Below are 22,515 nucleotides of genomic sequence, written 5' to 3'. Positions count from 1 at the left end.
GGGAGAGCACCAGAAAGTGCTCTACCGGCACTCAATTGAAATGGCTGCATTGTATTACTTTGTGTTTGATTTGAGGCACAGACCATATCTCTAGTGGGGATTCACTGAGCGAGCCAGGCAAAATGTTAGCCACCAAACCCGACCCCTCCAAAGTTCCTCTGGGGTTCAAGTTTCTTTATGAAATGCACTTGAAATTCAGACTCTGTTTCATTTACCAAACTTCCCAGTGTGCATGCACCTCTCTGCAACAAACACTGTTAACAGCACACAGCACAGTCTGCTTTCCTCCTGCTGCATGCACGTCATTCCAATGAGTGTTACTAAGAGGCGTGTATCCATCTCAGTACCAACGTGCCCCATACTTCACAGAAGTTAAAGTGATGTAACTGAGCCATGATGCGCTACAAGATCACTCATCGCCGTTTGAAAAATCCCCTTAAATCATATTTAAATGCAAGACGGTAATAGTCCTGTAACAGCCATGAGGCTTTTTACATTTGTGTAGCACGTAAAAGGTGCTGTTTGGTTACACCTGGCCATGTGATGTGGTGAGTGGGAAATGGGTAGAAGCCGGTAATTGTGTTCGGTCAGAGAGTATTATATAAGTCCTGGAGGGAATATTCTGTCCTGGCATATCTCGCAGCAACATGAGGGCTGCTCTTTAGCAATTCAGAGCTTACAATTTGAGGGAGTTTATGGAGATGGTAATTTTTGCATTTGAGGACCACAAGATTAATTCCCTCTATTGGAGCATGCTGCAAAATGCCTGCTTTCCTCTGAGCTTTGGGGGAAACGGAAGGACTGTGAGGGTGGGCGGAGGGCGGTGCTGGTGGTGTTTGGTCACTCTTGGGTGACTCTGTTGGGGGTGGAGGGAAGAGGTAACGTTGCTGGATTTGTAATGGCTAAGAGCGATATTTTGAAGTATTTGTTAAGGGTGCCTAGAGCCTGGGACAGGTTTTCTCCTACCTGTTTTTGTGCATATAAATAAATGAAAAACCCGATGCTGGTTCAATATATGCTCTAGCTCAAATTGCAGAAAAAACAAATCGCTAGGCTGAACCTTTGGAGTCTGAACTGCCGTACAGATAACTGCTGCTCCCGGTGTGGTGCTGCGTGGAGAGCCTTACCATAGGGGTTCATGTGGTCTCCTGGCATTTGTGGAGGGGTAAGACCTTGCTGGAATGGGTCCGTGCCATAACTGCTTTGATCCATTGCTACAATCTGCTGCTGTGGTGGTGCAAGTGGTGTGTACGATGTCATCATCCCTTCCATTCGGTTGGACATTACTTCTGCAAAACAAACAGCAGAATCCATTCGCAGCCTAGCCCTGAAGCAGCACACATGGGGTTTATACCCTGCCTACTGCCCACTTTGTGCTACACTGGAACACGAGGCCAGAAGCGAGATGGAATTACTAAAACTTCTACGATAGCGAAAACATTCTTCGGACCAACCAGCCCCGGGCTCCCCATGGGGTCAGTGCGTGAAGGTATTAATGCTGAGGAGTCCAGGGCAGTGTAGTAAGTGATCACCATTTGCTAGAACCCATGTGTCCTCCAGAGATCTATGGTTCTGTCACACTGTCCAGCTCTCCAGGTCCTTCTACTGCAGCATCGCTCTTCCTGGGAAAAATCAGCAGCTCTATCCCATTTTGTGGGAGAGAACCAAACTGCCCTGACCCATTTCAGTTAAATTTCAAAGGAACTACCGGAAAGCCCAGAGCACCCAGTGAGATGGCCAAGCCGTTCTGTTTGTGCCTAGAGTTCAGAAACCAACAGCGCTTGGAAATACCTGCCCACTGGGGGGTGAATGTGAGAGACTAGGACACTGTTTCACAAAGGCAGAGTTAGGCATTCAGCAGATCGGTGCTCCCCAACTACCATTTACTCAGCTGCAACTCAGCCAGCAGGAAATCCCAGTGTTAAGTCCTGCGGGTCAGTTAGAGCCAGATTTCCAAAACAGCTCCACTGTAATTTAGGCAGCAAAATCAGTGGCCAGGTTTCCCACCCAGCTCCTTGGAAAATCTGGTCTTGATTGTGGATGCAGATCAAGTGAAAACTTGGAGCCTTAATGACAGAGGTCTGGTATAATCAGAAAGGCATCTTTTTTCATCTCTTGCTAAGAGATTCCTAGCTTCTGGAACAGGAGGGCAGAATGAATGGTGCGAATGTCTCCCTCGAATCAGAGGTGCCTCGCAAACTCTTGGCCCTGACTCTGACTAGGAAGTCTAATCATTCTACATCAGCCTCATCAATCTTCCACCACTTGTTGCGTCTTCTTTCCAATTAGACTGTACGCATTTTGGGGCAGGGAAGTGCCTTAGGTTGGATATTAGGAAAAGCTTTTTCACTAGGAGGATGGTGAAGCACTGGAATGGGTTACCTAGGGAGGTGGTGGAATCTCCTTCCTTAGAAGTTTTTAAGGTCAGGCTTGACAAGGCCCTGGCTGCGATGATTTAGTTGGGGATTGGTCCTGCTTTGAGCAGGGGGTTGGACTAGATGATCTCCTGAGGTCCCTGCCAACCCTGATATTCTATGATTCTCTGATATCATCTGTATGGACATACACATGGTTGTATGTACCCTCCCACATACGCTACGATAAACCCACAAAGCCCCTTCCCTTCTCCTTGCTTCCATCACAAACATGGCTTTACCTTGCCCTAGTCGCTGAGAGTTTTGCTGCTCCTGCTGCTGCTGATGCCTCCGTGCTAGTTTCTTCATCTGAATAAAATAGGAAAAGCAGGATAATCTCATGGATTTGAATGGAAAGAACTGGTTTAGTTACAAAACTCTGTGCAAATGTCAAACCTATCAATACAGAGTGTGTATACTCCTGTACACCCTACCAGGGGATAAACTCTCATTCCTGAGCATAGAAATTTGGGTTTGCAGTTCCATATTTGCACATACAAACTAGTCCTTATCTAGCATTGCTTGGACCATTCTACTCTAGCTGCGGATGTCTGGAAAGGGGCCTTCCTACATGATCGCAGTCTGTGCAGCCCATGCAGAAATATGCACTTGTGAGGAGCCCACGTCATAAGACGGTTTTATAAACCGTTATCTCGGTAACACAGACCTCTCAGCAAAAGGGAAGAGCTGTGCACGGCTGCCATTGCTGCTAGGCATTCTGTACATGTGCTTCAGGCTCTACTTTTGAGATGTGGACAAACAACTTACCTTTGCTCTTTGGTTCTGAAACCAGACCTGGACAACTCGCACACTGAGTCCTGTTTCAGCTGCTAGAGTTTCTCTGACCTACAGGCAGAAATGTTTAAAGAAGAATTAACTTACACCTAAGTAGGTGGGTCAGGAGAGAGAGCATGTCATTATTTTTTTTTAAACTATGAAACGCTGATTTGTAAATTTGGCTAAGAATAAAATTTTGATACTTTGGCCAATAAACACTATTTGTCACCGTGAACAAAGGCAAATGGCAACCCTGAGACACATCACACTTATCCCAAGTGACTCATTTTCTATAGATGCAGGTAAATGTCACTTTTTCACAGTGAAGATATACTTCAGACAGCAAAAAAATGGAGCGGAAACAGCAGAGTATGTTGCCTTTTACAAAGAGGTGATTTTTCAATCAGTTTCACCAGTGATGCAAATAGTTTTTTCCACAGTCCTATCTGCTATAAACGACTACACATCCTGGTTACACTTTGTAAAGCCAGGACTAGAAACAATAACTACAGGAATGGGGATGTGCACTTTTCAGTGTTGGAGGGGCCACATGCTTCCTGAGACTCTAATGGTAAATGATCAGTTCATGTTTTATTAGCAAATTTTTGAGCAACCAAATATTTCCCTTGTGTAAGGGTCTTCCACAGAGTTTGGCATTGTGTCCTATGCGTTACCAGCAGAAAACCAGATTGTTTGCAGGTCTCTGCTGAAGAGCCTACCTTCCTACATGGCTTTGAAGACACTTCAAAAGATGCTTTGAATGCTCTTCTCTGCTGTGTTGTAAGTATTGTCCTTGGTCGTTTGGGTCTCCTTGGGTCTTTCCCATCATCGCTCCCTTTTCCTTGGTTTGCTTGTCCTTTGGTTGGTTTAACATCTCCATCCTCATCATCACTTTTAACTGTCAAGAAACGAAAACTATCGGAACATTCTCTTTGGTTTGCTAAGAGAACAGGACTTTTGAAAGGATATATTCATGGAGTAATAATACACGCCCTTAAAATAATGAACTCGGCTATTACCCTTCATTTGTTTTAAAACTTAAAATTAACCCTTAGTCAGACGATAGCATGTTAAATGGGACCCTGTGCATAAATGCCAGGCCAAAATCCAGCAAGCACTTAAGTATGCATGTACTTGTAACTGAAGTCAAAGGGACTACTGATGTGAGTGTCCTTAAACGTTTGCAGAATTAGGTCCTGTTGATTATTCTATGCTGTACATTATATGACTTTATATTTAAAATTTCTTTCTTTTGCAGCCTTAGAGGTAACCACAGTTTTTAAATGTTATTAAAAATCTAAATGTTCTTTTAATCAAATCTATATAGTTTAACATTGGAAGGGAAATAAGGACAACCTGGGGAATTACAGACCAGTCAGCTTAACTTCTGTACCCGGAAAGATAATGGAGCAAATAATTAAGTAATCAAGTTGCAAACATCTAGAAGATAATAAGGTGATAAGTAATAGCGTAGATTTGTCAAGAACAAATCATGTCAAACAAACCTGATACTTTCTTTGACAGGGTAACAAGCCTGGTGGATAGGAGGGAAGTGGTAGACGTGGTATATCTTGACTTTAGTAAAGCTTTTGATACTGTCTCGCATGACCTTCTCATAAACAAACTAGGGAAACGCAACCTAGATGGAGCTACTATAAGGTGGGTGCATAACTGGTTGGAAAACTGTTTTCAGAGAGTAGTTATCAGTGGTTCACAGTCATGCTAGAAGGATGTAATGAGTGGAGTCCCACAAGGATCAGTTCTGGGTTCTGTTCTGTTCAATATCTTCATCAATAATTTAGATAATGGCAGAAAGAGTACACTTATAAAGTTTGCGGACGATACCAAGCTGGGAGGGGTTGCAAATGCTTTGGAGGATAGGATTAAAATTCAAAATGATCTGGACAAACTGGAGAAATGGTCTGAAATAAACAGGATGAAAATTCAATATGGACAATTGCAAAGTACTCGGTTTAGGAAAGAACAGTCAGTTGCGCACATACAAAATGGGAAATGACTGACTAGGAAGGAGAACTGCAGAAAGGGATCTGGGGGTCATAGTGGACCACAAGCTAAATATGAGTCAACAGTGTAATGCTGTTGCAAAAAACCCCCCCCATTCTGGGATATATTAGCAGGAGTGATGTAAGCAAGACACGAGAAGTAATTCTTCTGCTATACTCTGCACTGATTAGCCTCAACTGGAGTATTGCGTCCAGTTCTGGGCGCCACATTTCAGGAAGGATGTGGACAAATTGGAGAAAGTCCAGAGAAGAGCAACAAAAATGATTAAAGGTCTAGAAAACATGACCTCTGAGGGAAGATTGAAAAAACTGGGTTTGTTTAGTCTGAGAAAGAGAATACTAAGGGGGGACATGATAACAGTTTTCAAGTATGTAAAAAGTTATTACAAGGAGGAGGGAGAACATATGTTTTTCTTAACCTCTGAGGATAGGACAAGAAGCAATGGGCTTAAATTGCATAAAGGGAGGTTTAGGTTGCACATTAGGAAAAACTTCCTAACTATCAGAGTGGTTAAGCATTGGAATAAATTGCCTACTGAGGTTGTGGTTAGACAAACACCTGTGAGGAATGGTCTAAATAATACTTAGTCCTGCTGTGAGGAAGGGCACTGGGCTAGATGACCTCTCAAGGTCCCTTCCCGTTCTATGGTTCTATGATTTTATGTGTGGCCTGTGCATGTGCCTCTATGGGTGTGTGTAGGCATGGGTCCATATAAGTATATATAAGTGTCTCTATCTATGTCTCTATCTATATTTGTCCTGGTTGAAATAACTTCTGTGTCCACATCAATATCTGTGGCCAAAATTTATCATTCACTGCAGTCAAATAGGTCTATTTTATATGAATTTCACTAGATCATTGATTTTCATTCAGAAAACATTCTGGAGATCTTTAAAATTAAGAAACTATAATTTTGATACATTGAAATATCATATTTGGGGAATTAACAAGTTAGACTTTTAATTCATTTTAGGAGCTGATTCACATGCACCTACCGTGCATTTCAGTCTAAGAGGCACCTTTTGTATAATGATTAAAGAGCAGTTCCGTCATTTCAGTAACTGTGGTATCATTAACTTTCCAGACTGCCATTTCTACGGGAAGGTTTGTGAAGGTTTGTGTTGCTCATTGAACAGTTATTTTTGTGGCCAGTGGATAAATATTTGATTGGAGAAGAAGATGCACTCATCCAGAGCTGTGTGAAATCATTTACACTCACAGAGGGAATGGGAAGCGTTGGGCTTTCACTGTTTTAAACAATGGAAGGGAAAATGTCTTGTGACACTCATTTTGTGGGGATGGAGTGGGCTGGGGCTTGGGGTTCTTTGTCAATGAAAAAAATGCTTCTCATCTGCTGGAGATGCTACTGTGTGTATCATGGGGAAGTAAAGCTGAACTCAAACGCACATCATTATGCTTCCCTGATAGCCTCCTGGGCCTTGCTGATTTGATCATGACACACAAGGAGACTTTGGCTAGGGAGGATGTGCGCATCAGTGTCAGAAGTAAATGTCAAATGAAGCCAGCTGACAGCTGGCAACCACTGCCTATGTGCTGTGATGCTAACATGTAGCATGGGAGGGCAGGAGGGACCCATCCACACTGCAGTTGTTTGGCAGAAAGTGGATGAAGGCAGAAACACGTCTGTATTGAAGACTAGGGACTGATGATTTCAATGGAAATTTGTCTCAGTAAGGCCTGAGTATTCCTGAGTGAGTTTCACATAGAGAGAACATCCTATCTGAAAAGCAGTAGGGAACCCACATACACTAGATAAATACATTCTAGTGGCCATATTCGCTAGAAGCCAGAAACCTGCACACTGAGGTTTATGGAGTGAGGAGTCTGAGGGTCTACAAATATAGTCTGGCAATAAATAAAACCCAGCTCTAGAAATGGTTTAGAGCTGCACATCCTGCTGAGGTAGCAGTGACCTTTGCCTCGCTACATTCCTGACATGGAAAGAGAAAATTTTAACAACATGGCGGATGTAGGTCTCAAAGCAAAGATCAAGGCTAAGAACTGCTCCGAGTTAAACTGGGAATAATATATTTTCCCCATAAAACTGAAGCAATTATCCATGTTGCTTGTACATTTAATGGAATGATAATCACTGTTTTTCTTAGTCATTAGAACCACTTATCTATTTCTGAGAAAATGTCTACTAGCAATGATTTGTATGTGTCTCGAACCTGGGAGCCAGACATGGCACATCAGCTGTGCAGGATTTTCAAATCGTTATGAATGGATAAGGCAAAGAGGAATCCCATGTCTTCTGGAATTGCAAACGCTAGTGGGCCTAGAGCCTGATCTCTGCTGAAACCAGAGCTGCAAACGCTTGAGTGGGGATCAAAGCATGACATCTTACCTCACTCATCTCACGGTCTGGTGCTGCTCCCCTGGGTCAGAATGGAGGGAAGGCAGGGGTGCTCATTCCCTAGAAAATCTTTCCTGGGAATTTGATGGGGTGAAGGGAGTAGGCTCCTCCCTGCTGTAATTCAAGATGCAGGGGCCAGGCCAATCAGCTGCTCTCAAAGACATCACAAGGGGACTGTGCATTGAAAGCCACTGGGCTTTTTCTTCCAGAGGACCACTGAAGGGGAGGCAGAAATGGAAGGGGTTCCCCACAGACAGTTGTGGGAAGTAGAACAGAGTCTCACAGTACGAGGGTTCAAAGGTATGAATATTTCCCAAGGATTGAGACACTGAATCACAAGCATCCACATCGGAGGGCTCAGGCCCGATTTTGTAAAATTATAACATGCTCTATGCAGATTTGGTTGTTTGTTGGTTACTCGTGACAGGGCTCAAGCTTTTGGGGGATGAGGCCAGGCCGTTTTGTCACCTGCCCCATTACACTGCTGATAGTGGAATACCAGAAGCAGAGATGAGAGAATGGAAATGTCTTTGTAAAAGATGGGCTAATCTAGCCCAGGAACAAAATGCTGGGCTTGAGAACAGTTACTCATGTAGCCGGGAAGGAGGGTTCCCTCGTTTACAGCATGAAGTTCTCTGGCCTGTGCTATGGAGGAGCTAATAACGGGTGATCATCCAGGTCCCTTCTGGCCTTAACATCAATGAACTGATGAGAAGAAACTGAAATGCCCAAATCTCTCTTTTTGCAGGGTGGGCACCATTGCCCTGCGAAGCAGGATGGGGTACGGGATCACTCATTTTATTCCAATTCAAGTACTGTTTCTTTGGTCAAAACTGACCTGTTTTTAGGTCTGGGACAGTTACTCACCTCCAAACCAGAAGGGTTGGAATAATTCTCATGATGTTTTTTTTTATGAAAAGGAAGACAGATTGGAACTCAGCATTTACCTGTCACTTGTCCCCCATCTATATTTCCCCTGTAACTTGTGTTTATCTCCTACAACTTTAAAACTGGCAGGAAGTACAGCTTCTGGAAGTGTCTGCATGGCGAGTGAGCTCTGTGTGACAGAAGTTACTAAACTAAATGTTATGACTCTAGGTGGCAATATTTGGTGGTAAAATGACTCTAGGTGGCAAAATTCCCAGTCTGGATTATTTTTTTTTATCTTTTACGTTAACCCTCTGTCCTGCCTTGATCTGCTCCAGGACTTTCTTAGTATCAGAGCGAACAACTCAGGCCGTACTACCACAGTGGTTCTCAACCAGGGGTACGCAGAGGTCTTCCAGCAGGTACGCCGGCTCATCCAGAGATTTGCCTAGTTTTACAAGAGGCTACATAAAAAGCACTAGCGAAGTCAGGACAAACTCAAATTTCATACGGACAATGACTGGTTTATACTGCTCTATATACTCTACACTGAAATGTAAGTATGGTATTTATATTCCAATCTATTTATTTTATAATTACATGGTGAAAATGAGAACGTACGCAATGTTTCAGTAACAGTGCGGCAGTGACACTTTTGTATTTGTATGTCTGATTTTGTAAACAAGTAGTTTTTAAGTGAGGTGTAGCATTGGGGTGCACAAGACAAGTCAGAGCCCTGAAAGGGGTACAGTCGTCTGGAAAGGTTGAGACCCACTGACCTAGCAGACACAAAGCCACTGCTTTTGCTACACACATTTCACAACTGGAATGCCAAGTTCAGCATTCAGTTTCCTTCAAGTCCCTGACATTTCAATATTGCATTTGTGCCTTTTCTGAGTGTTTCCACTTGTGACTGGCAGAGAGACACTTAGAGAACTCTGGGAAATTACATCACTTCTTGAAGTCTATTTTGCAAACCAGCTCCGTGTATTCCTCATGCCATAGTGCTTGTATAACACACCCTGTATGTATGTGCATGTACAGCGAGTTGTCTATACTCAGGTAGGAAATATGGGTGTATGATACAACCCCAATCTGTTATTTAAAGGGATGGAAAGACTCCCATTGACAACATTAGGCTTTGGGCAGGCCCCGGGTAACCCAAACCAGACAGATTTACCCATTCTTGGTTTTATACAACAATATCACTTATTTGGATCTCAGCAACTTGTAAATTATTCTTGTCCTCTACTAAGATGGTAAGGACAATGAGTAATGGCCGGAACCTAAGAAAGGAAAGATCTAAACTAGATATTTGGGGATAGCTCTTAACAGACAGTGCAATAATTCCCAAAGGCAAAGGGGTCAAGGCACCAGCACAATGGAGTCTGAAAGAAAGAGCACCTATGAGTGGTCTACAAAATCAGATGGAATGGTTGGCCTCTGTGGTCTCTTCTTCCACCGCCTGTGAGTCTATGGTTCAGGATGGATCTGACTTTTCCATCCGCTTTGCCTGTCCATAACTATCAATTGGAACAGGTGCAAGAAGAGCTCACCTGAGTCTGAGTCATCGGGGCTCACTGAGCTGAGCAAGTCTTTTTCTTTTTCATAGTCACTTTTGCAGAGCAACTGTCCTTCCTTCAGAACAAACTCATCTCCTTTCCTCAGCTGCCGCTCACAGACACAGCAACTGAAGCAGCTTAAGTGGTAAACACATTCCAAGGCTCTCATCACAAACTCTGTCGGGGCAATCTTTTCCATGCAGCCGCTGCACTTAGCAGCAAATAGCCTGTGAGAAGGAAAGGGAGGAAGGGGAAATGTCAGAACATGTACCGTCTTTATTTCAACATGAAAAATAGGTTGAGATTTTAATGGAACGGAAGATCAGCTGGCCGCATGGCGTTGCACGTTAGGAGACTTATAGCAACTGGTGAACCTCAGTAACTCCAGGGGGACCCAACTTATTCTGAACCCGTTTGGTCTAGAAATCTCCTGAGCTCTAGTTTCCTCGTGAGATTTCCAGGGCATCTTTGGTTTGGTTGGGTTGGAAATACCAAAAGAGCAGCCTCTGTCTCAATATGTTATTGTTCCTCCATCAGGGGATGAAACCAAGAATTCCAGAGGCACAAGAGAAAAGGGGAACAAAGTTACTTAATCTCTCCGAAAGCTCTAACAAATTCAGTTCAGTTCAACCTTTGGAGAAAGATTTGAGTCAAACCTGAGGCTACCCAAACTAATTTTCTGATACCTAACTCAGAATCTGTTGTTCTGTAGCGATTTTGTAACTATACTGTCCTAGTACAATTATTGCTGTGGAGGATAACAAATAAGCATTGAACCAAGAAAGGGAACCTTAGTGTGTGGGAGGAGGGGCATTATTGTTTGGGCAAGATGTGTGGAAGAACACGAGTGTTCCTTGGGCTGTCGAGTCATTTCCAGACTAACCTGTTTCAGAGGAGGTAGTTTACCTTTTGGAAGGATGTGAAACCCCCTCTGGCACCTCCAGAGGTACACAGCGTGTGACCTGCTAAACCATCGCCATAATCACAGACTCCAGAATACTCACTACATTTAATGGAACTCTCATAACGCCCCCAACTCTCATCAATTGTTGATTTTCGAAGGTGACGCTTGAATCATTTCATTTAGTTTTATTTTGATTCTCTAATGGCAGTTGGGAAGCTCCCCCAGTGAGCTTGCAGGAAAGGTGCTGTTCCAAATAATGGTGAGTGATTAATTAATTTCCTGTAGCATATAATGTGCTTGATGCTTCTAGATTTTATCATCATTTCATGGCAATACATAGAAATGCAAGGTAAAATCTTGTAATATATACATGTTTCCAAGGCAATGAGCAGCACTTATGTATTTGTATAGTGGATATGCTCTGCTCTCCTTACAGGGAAAAGAAAAATATGTCCTTAGTTTTTTTTTCTCTTTGTTTTTCAAAATGACCACCTTTTGGTTAACAGTCAAATGGACTCCATTTCAGGGTGCATGCCCTATTGTGGCTGCTAGATATGTGCCTCATAGGCCTTCATTTTGTCTCAGCTGAGGAAATACAGCAAAATGGCAGTTACTAGTTCTTTAGTGAAAAAAGTGGGCTGAGCGTGTGGGCAAGGCAGTAGAGAACTTTAGCATGCCTGTATATTGTACATGCCTCAAAAACCAGCCAACAAGCTTCTTTTTGGATACATAATGAACTAAGCCAATTAAATGGAATCTGATGTCCCAAGAGCCTCTGGGACACCTCCAGTAAATACAGCCATTTCATTTCCTACAGTACATGGGATTTTCCTACAGCTATTTTTGCTCTGACTAGTCTGACTAGTCTAGTGCAGGGTCCTGCACTTAGGACGGAAGAACCCAATGCACAGCTACAGACTAGGGACCGAATGGCTAGGCACCAGTTCTGCGGAAAAGGACCTAGGGGTGACAGTGGACGAGAAGCTGGATATGAGTCAGCAGTGTGCCCTTGTTGCCAAGAAGGCCAATGGCATTTTGGGATGTATAAGTAGGGGCATAGCCAGCAGATCGAGGGACGTGATCGTCCCCCTCTATTCGACATTGGTGAGGCCTCATCTGGAGTACTGTGTCCAGTTTTGGGCCCCACACTACAAGAAGGATGTGGATAAATTGGAGAGAGTCCAGTGAAGGGCAACAAAAATGATTAGGGGTCTGGAACACATGAGTTATGAGGAGAGGCTGAGGGAGCTGGGATTGTTTAGTCTGCAGAAGAGAAGAATGAGGGGGGATTTGATAGCTGCTTTCAACTACCTGAAAGGGGGTTCCAAAGAGGATGGCTCTAGACTGTTCTCAATGGTAGCAGATGACAGAACGAGGAGTAATGGTCTCAAGTTGCAGTGGGGGAGGTTTAGATTGGACATTAGGAAAAACTTTTTCACTAAGAGGGTGGTGAAACACTGGAATGCGTTACCTTGGGAGGTGGTAGAATCTCCTTCCTTAGAGGTTTTTAAGGTCAGGCTTGACAAAGCCCTGGCTGGAATGATTTAACTGGGAATTGGTCCTGCTTCGAGCAGGGGGTTGGACTAGATGACCTTCTGGGGTCCCTTCCAACCCTGATATTCTATGATTCTTATTTGCATCACCTGAAAGTGAGAACAGGCGTTCGCATGGCACTTTTGTAGTCAGCGTTGCAAGGTATTTACGTGCCAGATATGCTAAACATTCGTATACCTCTTCATGCTTCAGCTACTATTCCAGAGGACATGCTTCCATGCTGATGATGCTCTTTAAAAAAATAATGCATTAATTAAATTTGTGACTGAACTCCTTGGGGGAGGATAGTATGTCTCCTGCTCTGTTTTACCCACATTTTGCTTCATGTTCTAGCAGTCTCGGATGATGACCCAGCACATGTTCTTAACACTTTCACAGGCGATTTGACAAAACACAAAGAAGATACCAATGTGAGATTTTGAAAAATAGCTACAGCACTCGACCCAAGGTTTAAGAATCTGAAGTGCCTTCCAAAATCTGAGAGGGACAAGGTGTGGAGCATGCTTTCAGAAGTCTTAAAATAGCAACACTCCAATGCAGAAACTACAGGACCTGAACCACCAAAAAAAGAAAATCAAACTTCGGCTGGTGGCATCTGACTCAGATGATGAAAATGAACGTGCGTCGATCCATTTTGCTTTGGATCGTTATCGAGCAGAACCCATCATCAGCATGGGTAAAGCATGAAGGGACATATGAATCTTTAGCGCATCTGGCATGTAAATATTTTGCGACACTGGCTACAACAGTGCCATGCGAACGCTTGTTCTCACTTTCAGGTGATGTTGTAAACAAGAAGCAGTCAGCATTATCTCCTGTAAATTGTAACCAAACTTGTTTGTCTGAGCGACTGGCTGAACAAGAAGTAGGACTGAGTGGACTTGAGGGCTCTAAAATTTTACATTGTTTTATTTTTGAATGTAGGGTTTTTTTGTACATAATTCTACATTTGTAAGTTCAACTTTCATGATAAAGAGATTACACTATGGTATTTGTATAAGCTGAATTGAAAAATACTATTTCTTTTGTTTTTTACAGTGCAAATATTTGTAATAAAAATAAATATAAAGTGATCACTGTACCTTTGTATTCTGTGTTGTAAATTGAAATCAATATATTTGAAAATGTAGAAAACATCAAAAAATATTTAAATAAATAGTATCTATTATTAACAGTGCGATTAATCATGATTAATTTTTTAATCGCTTGACAGCCTTAATTAAAAGACAAGGAGCAAACAGTTCTAGCCACTTTTAAAAAGTCGCTTTCATTTAACTGTTTAAACGTGTTTGGCTCAGTTTACTTAATCTTGTATCTTTTGTCTGAAGAGTTGTTGTGATGGAACAGGCTTAAAGAAGCTGAAGATTAGCCAGTCTGGGGTGAAGGCATCTGACTCCTCTCACTTGCATCCGTTCATTCACACCATTGTGACAGTGAACCTGTGTTCGTTTCAGTACAACTCAATGGATGGATACAAGGAGGGATGGGACCAGCCCAACAGGTGGGAACAGCCTCTAACAGGCTCTAGATAGATCAGCTTCTCAAGGGGGAAATTTCAGCCTCTGCAGTCTCAACATTCCTGACTTCATTTGCATTTCAAATCCATGCTGTTGTTTCAAGTGATCTTTAAAAGGGACTTTAGCTAGTGGCCGCAGTCCTGTGACTCCGGGGAGGAGGATCCTTTAAAAAGGTTCCTTGCTGCTGCAGCTATGATAGTACAGAATGAAACTCGGCGAGACGGCTGCGCTGTTAATGAAATGCATGTTTTGAATTACTGATGCATTCGAACCCTTTCTATGGGCAGCTTCAGTATAAACACAAAGGGCCTGGCCCAAAAGAATCCCATGAAGGCAGGTCACAACAACTGCACCCAGTCTCTGAGGGGATAGGGATAGGGACGCTCTTCTTGTCTGGATGGAGACTAGCATCTAGTCAAACCTGTCTGAGCCAAACCTCTCCGTGTTGCAGAACGGTCCCTGAGCTCCCTGTGACAAAACGCTAAGATGGTAATTCTGGGCTAAGGGGATTCCAGGTGAAAAGTGCTGGACGCAGGCAGGGAAAGGGGAAGTGACCGCATGTGCTAAAGGCACAGTGATGGAGCCCAATGGGACAGAGAAGGGAGCTTTCCTTGCTGACAGGGCTTGAGCCGGTGGGTCTTAGCTGTGGTTTTGCAATTGGAATAGTCGATGTGTAGTTTTGGCCCTTTGTGTTCCAGGCTAATAGGACGGGTGCATATTTTGTAAATAAACAAAACACACTAGTCTGTGCCACTAATTTCTCTCCCAATGGGAAATGGACTCACTAGAAAGACATGAAATCTACCACCACCCAGTGGAAGCAGAAACAATAACGTAACTTGATGTACAAAAGAGCATCTCAATAACACACTTATGATCCAGAGCTCCCTTGCTCTGTAGTTTGTGAACTGTAAATAAGAATGTGTATAAAATAACCTTCATTCTTTCTAAATGCACACATAGAAATGATCAAGTTTCCCTTCCCCCTCTGTTGTACTTGCAGTGCATTGTTTGCCTGACTGCCACCTTCTGTGTTTCCATGCCTTGTGAAGTGGTTTGATATTCTTCAGGGTGCAGAGCGCTTTATAATGTAAAATGTAAAATTAAATGTAAACGTTATTTACAGGTAACTCGCTGTGCCCAGAGAGACAGTGTTTCTGTGGTAACATTGTCACTGGTGGTCTTTTCATTGTAATGAGTCACAGACAGACTAATATGATACTAATTCATTCAGTTTACCAATTACATAGATTTGTATTTGTGTTTCACATTACTGTGTGGACGTCACACCTTCTCTTACATTTACCCTTGGAAATATAAAACATGCCATCACCCACCCGCAGACATTCTCAACTTGTGATGCATGTATAGCAATCTATACACACAAACTGCAGTGAATCACATTTAATTCTGGGATTATGAAGATTTCATTATATTTATCTGATAGAGTGTTTGTAGGTTTTTCAACTCCCAGAGAGTAACCCAGGGTTATGTACGGTTTTTGCACAAGGCAGTCTCACAACAGGAAACTAATCTTGACAAATGACCAGACTTTGATATCTCTGATCTAAAACACTGCTCATTAGACTGCTCATTTGATAAACGAATGGTAATAAACCTGTTGAGAAACCGAGGATAGCAGGAATACTTTACAGATCACCCTACATAGGTTTCAATCACAGCAATAAATCTGAGGAGTGACGGGTGGATGTTCGGAGCTGAGACAAAGAGTATGCCCCACACGAACCACATTTGGAGGAATGGTTCTTTCGCCTTGCCATACATTTTACAAATAATTTGCATAACTGACTTTTTACCCCCATTGCTGATTATCTCCAGCTCTCTCAAGTTAACATCAAACCTCAAAACCCTTGGACTTGTTAAAGTATGCAGAGAGTGGGAATCAAATGCCTTTATTAGAAGCCCCAGGAAATCTCTGACTCCTAAGCACAACGAAAACATTCCAAAGAAAATTGTTCAAAGAAGAGAAAAGCAGAACAAGAAAACCTTGTTTTGAATCAATGACTGCAAGAGTTTTATAAATAAGTTCTGTTGCCTGGACAATTCGGAAAGACAACTCAATCGTTCTGGTTTTTTTCTGAGTGTGTTTTCATCTATGCCTGAAACATGTCGGGGATTTAGCTGACCTAAAGCTTGGAACAATAGACTGTTTTGCTCATTTGAGTATTGGTACTAATCACTGTGAAACAACCTTACTGTATTAGAAAGAAAAATACACGCTGCATTTGAAAATGGCTGCACTTATCAAATTAATGGAATATACATTCTGGGGACAACGAAATGCCTGAGACATGTGGCCCTGTCTTTAAACAGTAGATGAAAATGTTCACCAGCGGAAATGGCCGTTAAGGTTTTATATGTTAGGATATCCCTGTGAAGTCAGGCTGATTCAGTAATCCTTACAAACACAGCCACAGTTATATGATCCATTGTGCTTTCCTGCATAGGGCAGAACCATCTGGTGTTTAATATGTACAACTGATTTATTATCTCTAGCGTAGTTATCTTGCTTTAAATTTGACCCTGCTCGGCTCCTGAGAATCACTGTTCTGCTGTTTACTCTTATCACGTCCTAACAACCTGCCCTTTACCTTTCTGTTGCTTCACCAGAGCCCTTAATTTCCTTCTGTTTGTGGGCAAATAGATTTTAATAGTTTTATTATAACTAATTTATTATGAGCTGAGAGATCTCAATGTGCAGTGTAAAATTTGCTGTTCAAATTAAGTGTGGTTCAAGAGGTTTTTTAAACAGGATAGAGTTATAAAAATAGACTATCAGTCAATTTGTTTATTTACAGGACCTCTGCAATGAAGCAATAAATAGGAAGTTATTAAGACATTTGATGTACGCAAGATGACAGATGCTGCTGTCTGACTATCAGGGACTTTAAATTATTTTCCTTTCGGTGTAATTCTGACATTCTCTGTTAGAAAAAAATGTAACAGCTATCTAAGCTTTTGTTTATGTAATAATTATGCAAAGATTATAGTCACTGGTTTTGGTAAATATTGTAAACAACCTTTAACTCTGACACTTTGGTGTATTGACAATGATTTTTGCATGTCATTGAAATCATGGGTATAGGTCCATGCCAACTGACCATGTACTTGGTATTCATATCATATGGTACAAAATATGTCAGAACTGAAGTAGGATAGGCTTTTCACAACAACTGAATTTTATTAAGAGAGAAACTAAATGTCTAATGATATTTCATAGTATAGCTCTGCTACTCATACTTCAGCCATACACTATATACAGCTTAGAATGGCGGAAACACCACATATGGTTCAGCAGAACTTCAAAAAAATGTCATGTCCTCTGGATTATGGCTGCATATAGAAAAGGAAAGACTGCTGTTTGGTTACATTAAATTCAAATATTCAAAATATCCCCATTGTGCCAAAGCAAAACTGAAATGCTAGAGTTTATGGCTTGGGAAAAAAATTAACAATTCATTTTAAGAAATATTGGAACATTTCAAATTTCCCTTCAGAAAAAAATAATTACTTATTTTGCTGAAGGCAATTTCAAAACTAAAGTTGCAGTAAAATGAAGCCATTTCACTTTCTTGAAGAACCAATAAAGTCTGCATAAAAATTAAAAGTTTATGAAAAAGTAACCCTTCTGAAAGAGGCTAACAAAAATTCATCTTTTTATATAGCAAAAATTGAAAACAGCATTTGCTAACCCACCCCCTTAGTTATGATTGTAGATAAGACTACCACTTGTAGATGAACACTAATGTTAAAAGCTATGAACTGGTTAAGAATTTGAAAGTGGAAGGCAGCTTGGGTGAAAGTGATCATGATTCTAAGGAATGGTAGGAGGGAGAACAGCAAAATAAATGCAATGGGTTTCAAGAAGAAAGACTTTAGCAAATTCAGGGAGTTGGTAAGTAAGATCCCATGGGAAGCAAGTCTAAGGGGAAAAACAATAGAAGACAGTTGGTAGTTTTCACAGAGACATTATTAAGGGCACAAGAGGAGACTATCCCACTGCATAGGAAAGATAGGAAGCATGGCAAGAGACCACGCTGGCTTAACCAGGAGATCTTCAATGATCTAAAAATCAAAAAAGAGTACTACAAAAAGTGGAAAATAGGTCAGATTACAAAGGATGAATATAAACAAATAACACAAAATTAGACAAAAAATTTTTGTAGGGATAAAACTAGAAAGGCCAAGGCACAAAACGAGATCAAACTAGCTAGAGACATAAAGGGTAACAAGAAAACCTTCTACAAATACATTAGAAGCAAGAACAAGACTAAGGACAGGGTAGGCCTGTTACTCAATGGGGGGAGGGGGGGAAAAATAACAGAAAACTTGGAAAGGGCAGAGGTGCTTAATGACTTCTTTGTTTCAGTTTTCACGAAGAAGGTTGGTGGTGATTGGACGTCTAACGTAGTGAATGCCCGTGAAAATGAGGCGGGATCAGAAGAGGCTAAAAAAGTTAAAAATTACTTGGACAAATAAGATGTCTTCAAGTCACCGGGGCCTGAAGAAAAGCATCCTAGAATACTCAAGGAGCCAACAGAGTAGATATCTGAGCCCTTGATGATTATCTTAGAGAAGTCATGGAAGATGGGAGAGGTTCCAGAAGACTGGAAAAGGGCAAATATAGTGCCCATATATAAAAAGGAAAATAAGCACAACCCAGGGAATTACAGACCCATCAGCTTAACTTCTGTACCCAGAAAGATAATGGAGCAAATAATTAAGCAATCAGTTTGCAAACAACTAGAAGATATAAGGTGATAGCTTTCTCTGACAGGGTAACAAGCCTTGTGGATGCGGGGGGGAAGCAGTAAAGTGGTATATCTTGATTTTAGTAAAGCTTTTGATACTGTTCCACATGACCTTCTCATAAATAAACGAGGGAAATGCAATCTATATGGAGCTACTATAAGATGTAAAACTGGTTGGTAAACCGTTCCCAGAGAGCAATCATCAGTGGTTCACCATCAAGCTGGAAGGGCATAACGGGTGGGGTCCCACAGGGATCAGTTCTGGGTTCTGTTCTGTTCAATATCTTCATCAATGATTTAGATAATGGAAGAGAGAGTACACTTATAAAGTCTGCGGATGATACCAAACTGGGAGGGGTTGCAAGGGCTTTGGAGGATAGAATTAAAATTCAAAATGATCTGGACAAACTGGAGAAATGGTCTAAAGTAAATAGGATGAAATTCAATAAGGACAAATGCAAAGTACTCCACTTAGGAAGGAACAATCAGTTGCACACATACAAAATGGGAAATGCCGGCCTAGGAAGGAAAACTGCGGAAAGGGATCTGGGGGTCATAGTGGACCACAAGCTAAATATGAGTCAACAGTGTAACGCTGTTGCAAAGAAAGCAAACATCATTCTGGGATGTGTTAGCAGGAGCGTTGGAAAGCAAGACACGAGAAATAATTCTTCTGCTCTACTCCATGCTGATTAGGCCTCAACTGGAGTATTGCGTCCAGTTCTGGGCGCCACATTTCAGGAAAGATGTCGGCAAATTGGAGAGAGTCCAGAGAAGAGCAACAAAAACCATTAAAGGTCTAGAAAACATGACCCATGAGGAAAGATTGAAAAACTTGGGTTTGTTTAGTCTGGAAAAGAGAAGACTGAGAGGGGACATGATAACAGTTTTCAAGTACATAAAAGGTTGTTACAAGGAGGAGGAAGAAAAATTGTTTTTCTTAACCTCTGAGGACAGGGCAAGAAGCAATGGGTTTAAATTGCAGCAAGGGCGGTTTAGGTTGGACATTAGGAAAAACTTCCTAACTGTCAGGGTGGTTAAGCCCTGGAATAAATTACCCAGGGAGGTTGTAGAATCTCCATCATTGGAGATTTTTAAGAGCAGGTTGGACAAACACCTATCAGGGATGGTCTAGATAATTAGTCCTGCCATGAGTGCAGGAGACTGGACTAGATGACCTCTTGAGGTCCCTTCCAGTTCTATGATTCTATGTTCCAGTATGTTTTTGAAGTGTACATCTGAGTAATTGTTTGTAGCACATCTTAACAGTAATCTGATGTTCTTTTTCTTACCAACACCAAACTTATTTGTGCTGTCTTAAGGACCTTATTATTTGCTTGGCAATGCCACCTAATGTAAAAGGATATATAAAATAATAATAAAAGGTAGCACGATGTCACATGATGGGTGAAATCCTGGCCCCACTGAAGAAAATGGGAATTTTGTTTGCCATTGACTTTAGTGGAGTCATGAGTTTACCCAATGACTCTGCTCCCCGAATACAGGTGCTCTTTCAGAACATGGGATCTTATGATATATGGAAACTGACTTGCATCACCACTAGAAGACACAGAAACATTATCTATCATGGGATTGGAACCTGTCCCCTTTGAAGTCAATGGCAAAACTCCCTTTAGCATCAGTGAGAGCAGCATTGGACCCATTGTTAAGATTGTAAATTCTTTGGGGCGGGAACTGTGTTTTTGCATGTGTCCGCACAGATGTAGCACAATGGGTCTCCCACCCTCACTCAGGCAGCTTGCCACCACTGTCATATAAATAATAAATACTAAGACTATCCCATTTTCTCTGGTTTAGTTTTTCTACAGAAAATATATATATATTTAAAGAACAACTGGAAGTGAACACACAACTGCTGTCAAGTCTTGGATTGACAGCCCTGGAGCCTGCAGTTGTGTTTTTCTCCACAGTGCAGGTACCTCATGATTGGCAGCAGCCCATATACCTCAGCCCTGATCTGGCATGACCATTTTTAGGAGTGAAAGGAGAGTTCCAATCTTGTGCCCATTCAATCTGTGGCTTCTTTGCTAAAATGGCCAATAAGGATGTCATAAAATCCACCCTCATAACTGGATTTAATTGAGATGGACACTTGTCAACTAGGAGCTGGACTGCGACCCCGAACTCATTTCACATGGGCTGCCAGACAGCGATCAGATGGTAACAGCGGTCTACCACCACACTTGGGGCTGGGGTCAAATATGTGACCTTGACATAAGAAAAGCCCTGTAAACTGTGATTCAGCAAAGTCTTTGTGCACATGCGTAATTTTAAGCCTGTACATTCTTTCAGTGATTTTAACAAGACTCACATGCCGAATCACAGATATAACTTTTTAGTTCATTATATTTTCCACAGCTCTACAGTACCAGGGAAATGTAAAGTGCTTTGGAGCTTCTTGCTTCAAGTAGAACATGGCAAATGGATTTTTTTCTCTGTTTAATTTTCACACCCTAATTGACCACTTTGTTCTGCTGTCTTCCATCACTGTCACACAGTTTTATTTTATGACATTGTTTCCTTACAACACTTGATGGAAAAATTTATGAACAATCAAATTATTGCTGCTAGAAGGGAATTAAAACAATTTTTCATTTACAAAGTCACTGATATTGCTCCACTGTGCTCCACCTTTGGGAATCCAATTGCTCTTCCAAGCTACTCCCATTCCTCTTTATAGCACGGCAATTGCACTGTACAGATTATGGCTGCAATTTTCTCCTAATCTGTTCTGGAGCGTGGAAAGTGTTATAAAAGTTAAGAGCACCAATTGAATTCATAAAGTCATGGCTGCAATTAAAAAGCCTAATGGATTAACAAGATGTGATGATTTTGTTAGAACTATACTTCCAGGCCGTGTAAATCTTTCTGAAATAGCATTATTTTGTCCATGGATTCAAAAAAAATATTTGAAACACAGACATGTGGTGTTATCCCTTTTGTATTACTCCAAAACATATCAATGTGCCATAAAAGCACAGTGCACAATGAGCAGTCTGCATACTGCAGGAACTCTGCAGAATGAGGAGGATCCAACCCCCCACCCCCTCCAAAACGCCATTTATTCCATTTTTACTTTTCTGGACTTGTACTCAACTCTTTATGTATACTGAGCTAAATTCACCCTCCCTTTCCACCTGTGCAATGCCATTGATTTCAAGTGGGTTACATGGCTAACACCCTGAGCAGAATTTGGTGCACTACATCACAAGCCAGTCTTTTCACGTAAGGCTTGTTTTGCTTCCAAAGTACTGAATATTAATGAGTCTGACTAGTAGTCTTATCACTCTAATACACTAAATGGCATTCCGAAATTACAATTTCCTGTGAATTTCCATTGCTAACAATATTGCAAATTTCTCTGCTAATATCACTTTTATATGGAAATTCACTATAAGGGCCCTAGAAGCAGGGAAAGTATGTGTTCATGATTCAGTGCTTTGGCCTTCACTTGTAAAGAAAAAAAATCACCCATCAATGCAATTTAGATTTAAATGATAAATTATTTCTTGGCAGGCAAGAATGACTTAAGGAAAGAATTTATACAGGTCCTTTCCTCTCAACTATAAACATTAAAAAGCAAAAGCAAAATAACTTCCTGTGCCTGCTGCAGGGATGCTGTACAAGAGATTGTGCCCAAACCCATCAGCACAGCCAATTTAGCAACTGATTTGCAAGGAAAAGATACCTTAGTCCTGTGGTGTTAATGTCTTTGCAGTGGGGGG

General features: G+C 41.6%; 1 protein-coding gene across 1 annotated transcript in view; it reads right to left on the bottom strand.

The window, feature by feature from the left end:
- Positions 1-22,515, bottom strand: part of LMX1B (LIM homeobox transcription factor 1 beta) — a 129,086-nt gene that overhangs the window by 6,553 nt on the left and 100,018 nt on the right. Inside the window, exons 3-7 of the mRNA XM_073314240.1 lie at positions 10,017-10,249; positions 3,911-4,089; positions 3,183-3,260; positions 2,657-2,723; positions 1,128-1,289 (exon numbers count right to left, since the gene is read on the bottom strand). Coding sequence (XP_073170341.1) covers positions 1,128-1,289; positions 2,657-2,723; positions 3,183-3,260; positions 3,911-4,089; positions 10,017-10,249 — 719 coding nt within the window. The remainder of the gene's footprint in view (positions 1-1,127; positions 1,290-2,656; positions 2,724-3,182; positions 3,261-3,910; positions 4,090-10,016; positions 10,250-22,515) is intronic.

The sequence above is a fragment of the Lepidochelys kempii genome, chromosome 16, assembly GCF_965140265.1.
Source record: "Lepidochelys kempii isolate rLepKem1 chromosome 16, rLepKem1.hap2, whole genome shotgun sequence".
In the NCBI taxonomy this organism is placed as follows: Eukaryota; Metazoa; Chordata; order Testudines; family Cheloniidae; genus Lepidochelys; species Lepidochelys kempii.
This window is presented reverse-complemented; position numbering and strand designations above follow the sequence as displayed.